This window comes from Salmo salar, chromosome ssa15 (genome assembly GCF_905237065.1).
Source record: "Salmo salar chromosome ssa15, Ssal_v3.1, whole genome shotgun sequence".
Classification (NCBI taxonomy): Eukaryota; Metazoa; Chordata; class Actinopteri; order Salmoniformes; family Salmonidae; genus Salmo; species Salmo salar.
Genome location: NC_059456.1, coordinates 6,073,661 through 6,084,999, shown reverse-complemented (window position 1 = coordinate 6,084,999; position 11,339 = coordinate 6,073,661). Strand labels below are relative to the sequence as shown.

At 39.5% G+C, this 11,339-nt stretch overlaps 1 protein-coding gene across 3 annotated transcripts in view; it reads left to right on the top strand.

Annotated features, from left to right (window-relative positions):
* Positions 1 to 5,768, top strand: part of LOC106570905 (ras-GEF domain-containing family member 1B-A) — a 74,470-nt gene extending 68,702 nt beyond the window's left edge. For all 3 annotated transcript variants that reach the window (XM_045695411.1, XM_045695413.1, XM_045695410.1), the window contains one exon: positions 3,599 to 5,768. In XM_045695411.1, coding sequence (XP_045551367.1) covers positions 3,599 to 3,623 — 25 coding nt within the window. In that variant the 3' untranslated portion in view covers positions 3,624 to 5,768. The remainder of the gene's footprint in view (positions 1 to 3,598) is intronic.
* Positions 5,769 to 11,339: the final 5,571 nt, after the last annotated feature.

The window sequence follows — 11,339 nt, the reverse complement described above, 5'->3', positions numbered from 1 at the left end:
TTACTAAATTACTCACGATAAACGTTCACAAAAAGCATAACAATTATTTAAAGAATTATAGATACAGAACTCCTCTATGCACTCGATATGTCCGATTTTAAAATAGCTTTTTGGTGAAAGCACATTTTGCAATATTCTAAGTACATAGCCCAGCCATCACGGGCTAGCTATTTAGACACCCGGCAAGTTTAGCACTCACCAATATCAGATTTACTATTATAAAAGTTTGATTACCTTTTGTTGTCTTCGTCAGAATGCACTCCCAGGACTGCTACTTCAATAACAAATGTTGGTTTGGTCCAAAATAATCCATCGTTATATCCGAATAGCGGCGTTTTGTTCGTGCGTCCCAGACACTATCCGAAATGGTAAATCAGGGTCGTGCGCATGGCGCAATTCGTGACAAAACATTTCTAAATATTCCACTACCGTACTTCGAAGCATGTCAACCGCTGTTTAAAATCAATTTTTATGCAATTTGTCTCGTAAAAAAGCGATAATATTCCGACCGGGAATCTCCTTTTCGGCAAACAGAGGAAAAATCACAAAGACGGGGGCGGCCAGGTCACGCGCCTAAGCCCTCAGTCCCTTGATCGGCCACTTGAGAAAGGCGATAATGTGTTTCAGCCTGGGGCTGGGATGACGACATTCTGTTTTTTCCCGGGCTCTGAGCGCCTATGGAAGACGTAGGAAGTGTCACGTTAGAGCAGAGATCCTTTGTAAAAGATAGAGATGGCAAAGAAGTTCAAGAAATGGTCAGACAGGCCACTTCCTGTAAAGGAATCTCTCAGGTTTTGACCTGCCATTTGAGTTCTGTTATACTCACAGACACCATTCAAACAGTTTTAGAAACTTTGGAGTGTTTTCTATCCAAAGCCAATAATTATATGCATATTCTAGTTACTGGGCAGGAGTAGTAACCAGATTAAATCGGGTACGTTTTTTATCCAGCCGTGAAAATACTGCCCCCTAGCCATAACAGGTTAATACCGCATTCCAGCTGGTGTCTATTCCACAAGTTACCACCAGCTAAATCTACCACCAGCTAAATCTATGACGTTGAAATGCCTATTTACTCTGTTCCATCTGACTGTGCAATCCACTGTCTCATCAGCCCAGCCAGGCAATTTATAAACTTGATCTCCACTATAAAAAGCATCTAGACATTATCTCTCATTTCTTTTAGACGAGCAGTTGGTTTTCAACAGCAGAGATTTGTATAAACCTTGCTGTCCGTCTCCGACATTTGCAACATTGTTTCAATATTCAAATTCGATCTCCAGCTGTCCCATAGTAGTGAACATGTTGGGGATGAGACGAGACAGACTTGCAGCTTTTCTCTGCCAGTCAATATATGAATCAGCATTATTGTTATGGATATATATTAAGAAATGTCAATAGAAAAACATTTAATGCAGCTAGTTTGCTGTCATTCCAGCTTCAGTTTGAAGTGATTGTTGGCTATGTGTTGGCTATGTAGTTGGCTATCTCTTCTGAACAGTGACCTGGCAAGAAAGCAAATGTTCTATGGCGTGCGAAATCGCACGTCATTAGCTCATTGTTATGGCTGTACCCCCCCCCATTATTCTGGCTGCACTGTTTTATTTTATTTATTTAACCTTTATTTAACCAGGTAGGCTAGTTGAGAACAAATTCTCATTTACAATTGCGACCTGGCCAAGATGAAGCAAAGCCGTTCGACAACATACAACAACACAGAGTTACACATGGAGTAAAAACAAACATGCAGTCAATAATACAGTAGCAAAATAAGTCTATATACAGTGTGAGCAAATGAGGTGAGATAAGGGAGGTAAAGGCAAAAAAGGCCATGGTGGCGAAGTAAATAAGTAAAGCAAGTAAAACACTGGAATGGTAGTTTGACGTGACTGTGTTAGCCAAAGTTGGCTAGCTAGTAAGCAAGGGCAACGGTACATTTTATAATGAATGACTGGGTCGCGTCCATAGATACAGAACAAAAAGACATAATAACTGGGTCGCGTCCATAGATACAGAACAAAAATACATAATAACTGGGTCGCGTCCATAGATACAGAACAAAAAGACATAATAACTGGGTCACGTCCATAGATACAGAACAAAAAGACATAATAACTGGGTCGCGTCCATAGATACAGAACAAAAAGACATAACTGGGTCGCGTCCATAGATGCAGAACAAAAAGACATAACAACTGGGTCGCGTCCATAGATACAGAACAAAAAGACATAATAACTGGGTCGCGTCCATAGATACAGAACAAAAAGACATAACAACTGGGTCGCGTCCATAGATACAGAACAAAAAGACATAACAACTGGGTCGCGTCCATAGATGCAGAACAAAAAGACATAATAACTGGGTCGCGTCCATAGATGCAGAACAAAAAGACATAATAACTGGGTCGCGTCCATAGATGCAGAACAAAAAGACATAATAACTGGGTCGCGTCCATAGATGCAGAACAAAAAGACATAATAACTGGGTCGCGTCCATAGATACAGAACAAAAAGACATAATAACTGGGTCGCGTCCATAGATACAGAACAAAAAGACATAACAACTGGGTCGCGTCTCTGGCAACCGAACCATTTGAACGAACGACCAGCCGGCTTGGGTAGCAACCCTAGATTGGTGTCGGGACTATATCTCGTGGAAGGATGAAATAGGATGAATAAATTCATCAAAATAACTTTTTTAATGAATATACAGTACCAGTCAAAAGTTTGGACACACCTGCTCATTCAAGGGTTTTCTTTATTTTTACTATTTTCTACATTGTAGAATAATAGTGAAGACATCAAAACTATGAAATAACACATATGGAATCATGTAGAAACCAAAAAAAGTGTTAAACTAATCCAAATCTATTTCATGTTTGAGATTCTTCAAAGTAGCCACCCTTTGCCTTGATGACAGCTTTACACACTATTGGCATTCTCTCAACCAGCTTCATGAGGAATGCTTTTCCAACAGTCTTCAAGGAGTTGCCACATATGCTGAGCCCTTGTTGGTTGCTTTTCCTTCACTCTGCGGTCCAATTGGTTGCATCACTGCCTGGTACAACAATTGCTCGGCCTCCGACCGCAAGGCACTTCAGAGGGTAGTGCGTACGGCCCAGTACATCACTGGGGCAAAGCTGCCTGCCATCCAGGACCTCTACACCAGGCGGTGTCAGAGGAAGGCCTTAAAAATAGTCAAAGACCCCAGCCACCCCAGTCATAGACTGTTCTCGCTACTACCGCATGGCAAGCGGTACCGGAGTGCCAAGTCTAGGACAAAAAGGCTTCTCAACAGTTTTTACCACCAAAACCATGACTGTACATACTACCTCAATTGGCCCGACCAACCAGTGCCCCTGCACATTGGCTAACCGGGATATCTGCATTGTGTAAAACGAATAAAACTGATAATACCCTCGAAGCTTGTATTGGGAGGATTTAATGGCAGGGTTTGCCAGCCCTCAACTTTGTCTCGGGCCTAACACCCACACCAATATATCTATTCTCCAAACAGCAGCTTCTCAGGCATTATCACTGAATTACATGTCTGTTACATGTCTTGCATAATAGATGTTCTCTTCTCTCTCGTTCCACAGATCTACTCTGCTAAGTAGAGTGTAGAGTTTCAGAAGGAGGAACCAAGTCAACCCTGTCTGACAACCAAGCCGTGCCCTGTGGGGATGTCCTAATAACAGTATCCCTGTTTTGGATGGGACACGACAATCTGACCTGTTCTGTTCAGAGGAAAAGGAACTTTTCTGTTCTCCTGTCATGGAGAGTTTTCTCTTCTTCATGTTGTATGTTTCAAGGAAAACTTTTTTTTCATCTTTTTGAATGAATTTCTATACTTTTTTTAAAATTTAAAACAAATAAATAATAAGTTACGACCATCGTGAGAAGGAGAGAAAAGTCCAGGGAAATGCGTTTTTTTTTTGTCCTTTGGCCACATCTGCCGAAAACGTAACAAAACACACCGTGTATTTACACTGGGTGACACTGTTGATGAAAATCTCCGGACATTTTCAAGATGTATTTGACTTTCTACAGGAGTTAAGAGTTGGCTGCTGGATGGCCAACTGATTCAGTCCTAACATGTACAACAAACAGGCTACTCTGTCTCTCTCTCTGTCTCTCTCTCTCTCTGTCTCTCTCTCTCTGTCTCTCTCTCTCTCTCTGTCTCTCTCTCTGTCTCTCTCTCTGTTTAAAAAGCCAGCATTGTGTTTACTGGGGATCAGTATAGGGTATAATGGTGTCAAAGCTAACCTACAGCAGGGTTGGTATAGAAAATATGAAGCTAATGTTTATTTGTGTGTTTGTGTCACATGTACCGTTATACGTGATTCTCTTGCTCCAGTCGGTGTGGTCGGCCAAGCCTTGAGAACTTTACTGCTCAATATGTTTAAAATGCACTGAGTGCATTGGATTGGAAACTTGATGTCCATTTTTGTTGATATAAAAGCTTTGTGATACTCTACAACAGGAAGCAACAACTTCCTTCTCCTCTCATCCTTTATCAATGGGACACTCAGCCATGGGCAGAAACAGAGGGGTGGATGTTAAGATGGTGTGACGATAGATACCTCGTGGGTCCCAAATGGCAACGTCTTCACTATATTAGTACACTAGTTTTGACCCGAGCCCTGTGAGCCCTGGTCAAAGTAGTGCACTATATAGGTGCAGGGTTTCCCAAACTCGGTCCTGCGGACCCCAAGGTATACGCCCTAGCACTACACAACTGATTCGAATAATGAACTAATCATCAAGCTTTTGATTATTCAAATCCGCTGTGTAGGGTTAGGGGGAAGAAGAAGAAGAAAAACCGTGCACCCCATGAAGTCCCCGGGACCGAGTTTGGGAAACACTGATATAGAGAACAGTGTGCTATTTGGGACGCGACCAGTATGTTCCTGATGATAATCAGTGTTTTGGTTTTCTGCCACTAACCAGCCACTTTGATGGAATAAATATAGCTTTGGAGGACTGTCCTGTGCTGAACGCTTTAAGCACTCAAGATTATGCATCCTGTGATAGTGGCGTACCTAACCACTTATGCCCCTCTCATGAGTATGGTAGAATAGAAATGTGGTTGTATCGCCCCCTTGTGGTTGAGTTAAGTAAGTGCTGTGGCGGAGCAGAGTTGAGCGAGTGAATGAGTTGATTTATGTAATAGTGGAGATTGTGTGTGTGAGCTGAGGATTTGGACTTTTGTTTTTCCTCAGTTAATGCTGAATCAAACTTTCTTCCTAATAGGTTTTTACTTTCTTCAGATTATTAATTTATGATCCTCTCTGTAGTCGTCGTTATTTCATATTATGGATATTTACAAATATTTTATTGTATTTGTTCTTATATCATTTTGTACCAGGTACATTTCATAGTGATCAGATTTGTATGAGAACACTTTATTTTTAGGATTCTAGCATACACTTTGAAGTTAAACACATTGGTCACGTTCCAGGCCCACTACATTGCAGGCGTGACAAAGCTGATATCTGTCCAGGCGTTGTGAGATCTGGCGGGCGTCTGCAATGTAGTCGTTCTGGAACGCGGCCGTTGACTGACGGAAAGCTTTGCCTTGTCTTTGCAGTTTCTCCTCTCCACATGATAATGTGGTTTGACTGTGTAAATACTTCTGTTTTTCCTGTGTTTATCTGTGTTTTGTATTTGGGACTGTTAAACTGGAAGAGATCACCTGTTTTTATTACCGAGTTAGTTGTTAGACGAGAAAGTGACAAAGTTAATAAATAAATACAACTTTTAAGTTAATGGAGGAGTCTTGTTCATGATTATTACCTATCTAGACGAAATCAATTTCCAAGTGAATTGACATATTTCATGGCTTGACCTTGTGTCAACCTGAGTTGACAGAGGAATCTCTATCTGTATGGTGGTTAGGTGCTGTATTAATCCTAGAAATCACTGACAGTGGACTACTGGTAAGGAATATACTGAATCTGCGCTTTTGATCTGGAAACATTGAGACCAGGGAATCTCATTCCTCACATTTCTGTTGAATATGAATATACAAGATAATAGCTTCGTCATCATTATCATCATTATTATTATTTAAAGACATTGCATTTGGACATTACTGCCTCTTCAAATAAAATAGTGTATTTTGCTTGTCTGTAGACCATTCGTAAAGTAGGAATGACATCAAAACATGTTGGTGTAAAATTGAATCTGATTATACTTAAACTAATATTTTGTGACAAAATCTCTGATTTTTTGGCATTGTCAAAAACCACTCTGTTCTCATAGGCTACTGAGCTTGTCATTTGCCAGTCCAAGATGCTCCACACGGGCTCGCAAGGCTGATCTTCTTCGGCCAATCGCTGATTCCTCCTTCAGCATCTCGTCCAAATCATCGCTGTTCAGCAGGCCCAACATTTTACAGCAAAGGATCTTGGCTGACTCCTTCAGGATGAAGTAACGGATCAGCATGGGCACCTGGTCCGCCAGTCGCTGCTCCAGACAGACAGACAGACAGATTTAGTTAGTTTAAGTGAGGACTAACAATTCTATGTTTTGTCGGGGCTAATCTCTCGTGGCCAGACTACGGAAACATGAATGGTCTAGGTCTGTCTTTATACTATTGGACAACGAGCAGCAATAGTTCCAGTGCTTGGGTTTTCTCATCACTGGTTATTTGGACAAATCACGATTTCACACATTTGTTTTTGTATTTCGGGAAAGGAGGGAGGGGACATTCGGCCCATAAACTTCCCGTAACTTGTAAAGAGAGATGTGCAGCACTTTGAGATATCAGCTGATGTAAGAAGGGCTATATAAATTTCATTTGATGATGGAGCGCCTCGATCACTGCATCGTATGGACTCAGAATTGAGTTGAGCAGCTGACCAATTACCTGAGACTTTTAGTTCTGGGTTAACCGAGATTGTCAGAACTAGCATGTTAACTTCAGAGCTAGCAATCAGTTAGTTAGTGGGGAGATGTTAGGGGTTAATTTGGTGACTTTGGGTATTTTAACCACTAAGGTTAAAGGGATACTGTGAAATTCTGGAAATTAAGCCGTCTTTCTATTTATCCAGAGTCAGATTAATTTGAGTAAGAGCAATAACTGGAATATGCTGCATGATTTTCTTCCTGGCATATATCCTCCTGCACTTACCTAGTGTACTTTATATCTTCAAACTGAAACTAACCCACTGGGCACACACTGGTTGAATCAACGTCAAACCAATGTGGAATAGACGTTGAATTGACGTCTGTGCCAAGTTGGCAGTGCATTCTACCTCATAGTATGCCTTGAGCAGCTCAGGGTATTTGCTCCTGGTGTCGTAACCGGAGCAATCTGGGGTTTCCTCCTCTGGATTCAATGTTTCGAAGAATACATCCTGTGTGTAGACCTGCATCTCCATTTTTAAACTGCTCCCCGATCCTCTTCATCACTATGTTTGACTGCCGTTCCTGGATGTTTTCAATGTTTTTCTATGAGTTCAAAAACAAAGAGTAAGTGCTCTCTCTATTCAGTCTGTATTATGGATGTTCAGCTCTATTCAATCCGTATTGCCATTTAAATGCAATTTTCCGATTGAGCTGACGCATTCAGCGTTTACCGTGAACGCAGCCTCCTTGCCAACGCCTGAACAATGCCTTTAAATTTCAATTGACCTATAGCGCTGAACTTCGGTGATACGGATTAAATCAAGCCCTAAATTACCACGAGGACATAAACAACCAACTGTGGATGCAGGGAGGCATTGTAATACTGTTATTGTTTCAGAGACAGATTCAGGCTATAAAATAACCCACACGTAAACTGTAATTCTTCATGAAGTCTTTTTGTTGTTGTTGCTTTATCTCATGAACATCAACCTCATCAAAACACAAGAATACAGTGTAAATGTATTTCATGTAAAACAGACAAACATTTAAAACAACTGGGTACGCTATTTCAAATTAGACGGCATAATTTGTGTAAATAAAACGTATGTTTTAATGGTCTTATTAACAAATGATTATTGCCATTACCATTGAGACATGCTGAAGGTAAGGAACATTCTCGAAGCTGACTTTGGACAAATGAACAAATTGTGTATGCACCATTTCTGGAAAAACACAAAGGAATGCATTTGTTAAAAGGGATAGACAAAATTGAAACTTAACATTATTTTCTATTTACCTTAGTTGTATCTGATTCACCAAAACTTGCTTTCCTGAGTGCTTAGTAAGCATGTTCCATAGAGCCCCCATACATGATGCATCACAACAACACATTTCACAGGTGGAATAAGGTGCAATGAAGAGACTTTCAGAAAATGCAATGCAGTATGGGACATCACATGAAATCTAGGGCTTCTGGTCAGTTACCTCTGATTTTCTGGAGTGTCATCATAGCTGGATCCTTAAGTTTAGCCACTAGTTTTTGAACAACGAGTTGAAATACCATGTAGTTAATGAAACCTGGTAGCTCACTTCCCCTGTGCTTCTCATCATATTCATTTACCACTTGTTGCACTTCTTCATGGTCTAAATTGAGAAAAAAACCGATTTAGAGAAATTGTAAATGTTAATAATTTTGGAAAAAATAATTCATTATTACTTTTTGTATGACGTTACTATTAGTATAATAACAGTAATATTATGATTGATTAATTCTGTTGTACACAGTGGTGTAGTAGAGGGTAAATACCTGTAGATGGCGTTCACTGACCTATCGCAGAAAAATGCTTTGAAAATACAAGGGACATTTTCTTTCTTCACCACGAACAGCGATCAATGTTTACTCACCAAGTTATTGTTGTGCATCTTACTGGTTGTGCATCTTACACAGTTAACAATACTACTGTACATATCTGTGTACATGTACTGTAGTATCAGTACAAGTTATGGATATAGACATGTTGAGCAATAGCCTGTGCATTCAAAAGTGTACCTACAATTTGACTTGGCGTTTTTAAGATGTTAAATAATTAAAACAAATATAGTAAGTGCCTATTAAAGTAATAGAGATTGAAATAATCTTAAATCAGCCATAAATCCCCTTTGTGACAGGGGGAATGGAAGCTTGTTGTGTGCAACAGAGAAGGGCAATTGAAAACAAGCTTCACAAAAAAATAACAATTGTTAAAAACGTTTCTATCATGTCTATCTATGGTTAACAGGGTTGATGTGTTATGCTCAACTTGCTCAGTTTTCCACCACAAAACACCAGAAAGAGTAGAACCAGCTCACCTGCTTTTACACAATGATTTGATTATTAGATATTCAATGTTTCTTTTGGAAAAAATAACTATTCACCATATTAAAACAGGAGTACAGTTCACGTAACAGGGTAGACCTTAAAATGAGGGACATGGTTGCATTACAATGATTGTGAGACTTGAAAAAACTATGGGGCTAGGTGGGTTAAAATCATCCTAGAAGATATGTCAAAATTATGAATTAGTCTTTATTCATATAAAACAATCTGATTCATTGAATTGTTCATGTGGTCTATATTAAAGGGCACTTCATTCAATATCACAGGCTTTTACAATTCAATATTTGTGCACAATTTATACTTAAAATATCGAAGTGACACAAAAGGCACTCATTTCATGGAACGACCCTTTAAACCAATATGCCAAAAAGGTCAACACCTCTTTGCGAAGTCGCTAGGTATTGTACAGTCACTACACTACTACCCCCTTTCTTCAGTGTGGGAAAAGCACATCTACAGGAAACTGTTCAATTGGCCTCACTCAGTGCAATCCCATTTCTGACACCAATGTGGGCCTTGGTGAAATCAGGGGTGGCCCTGACCAAGACTTGAACCTGGGAACCTGAGATTTTTAGAATGCTTTTTTTTGCTAAAGATGGCAAAACACAAAAAAATACATTAGGAAACACATTTTTATGAGACAAATGTTAACTGATTAAGATCATTGTTGGTGAGAATGTCAGTGAAGTAGCCATACAGTTTATGGATATCAGTAAATGTCGGAGGGTTATAAAATGATTACTGTTTATATTGATTTCATTCTTCAAATGTTGCAAACTGAAACTGTTATGTAAGCCTTTATTGTTAATGAGTTCAGAGAGACTGATGGTCTGATTGGCTCTTCCTATAGAGATAAAGTTATGTCCGTTCACTGTTTGCTTTCTCCGCCAGGGATCTGAAAGGTTGAACTGACTGATTTCGCCTTGATTTTCTTCCTCCTCATTAAGAAATTTGACTGAGAAGAGAATTTTTGGGCATTTCAAAACACTTCAGTTTTTTTCTGATTTTGAGTATAATCCAATCCAAATCTATAAACTGACAATTTTACAAATACAAGTAGCTTTGTACCCTAGGCATTACCATCCTGTGTTAGTGGGCGTGATTGAAATCAAAACCCAACCATCAAATATGTCAAGGAAAGTGGAGACGTCATCGATTTCTTAAATCTCAGACAATCTCGTTTAAAGAAAATGCTGACTTCATGACCAAAGTTATCCAATAGTCAATTCTGGGACTCAAACGGATGTTTATGACTTCTACCACTCGCCAGATAGGCCGTTTTTTAAAAAACAGATTTTAGTATTTTTTTCCTTAACGCCCCTTTAAATTCAGTTTTTAAAAAGTATTTTGTTCTTGTAAACTTATTAGTGATCACTTTGGAAGTAGAAAACAGACAGCACACATTTTTTAGGGGGGACAAACTTCTAAATATTGACCTGACACCCAAACTGCTTCAATTTGCAAGTTTGACCGCTGGTGTAAATAGAATGTCCTAGAATGCCACCAAGATTATTTTACAACTCAGAGGATATCACCATCAGGAAAAAGAATGGACGATGTGCAAGCACTTTGGAACAATATCCAACTACTCTGAGGTTTATGGGTATTCAGGACAAAATAAATGTGATTGAGCATATCGTTTTCATAGAAGTGATTTCATCCAAGAGAACATACTCTTATGAACTTTTTTTGTTTCCTTGGCAATTCAATGAAAAAAATGAGGTGAGATTATTTTAAAACTAATCCAAACCACTTGTCGAATACTTCTTGTGTACAATATTTTATATGATTTTGTTGATACAAATTCTAAGTTTAGGAACTGGACATATACATAAAATTACAACAGTAAACAGTCATATTCTAAATGTAAAATGTGCTTTGATGATATATTGTGTTGAGAGGGAAAGAGGGAGAAGAGGGAGATGTGAGGCAGGGAGATGTGCAGGTCACATATGGCTCAGTTGGTAGAGCATGGTGTTTGCAACGCCAGGGTTATGGGTTCGATTCCCACGGGGGACCAGTACGAAAAAATAACCCAATGTATTCACTCTACTACATTCACTCTTCTTCTTCGTCCCAAAATGGCGTAGCAGTTCAGACATCCTTTGTCG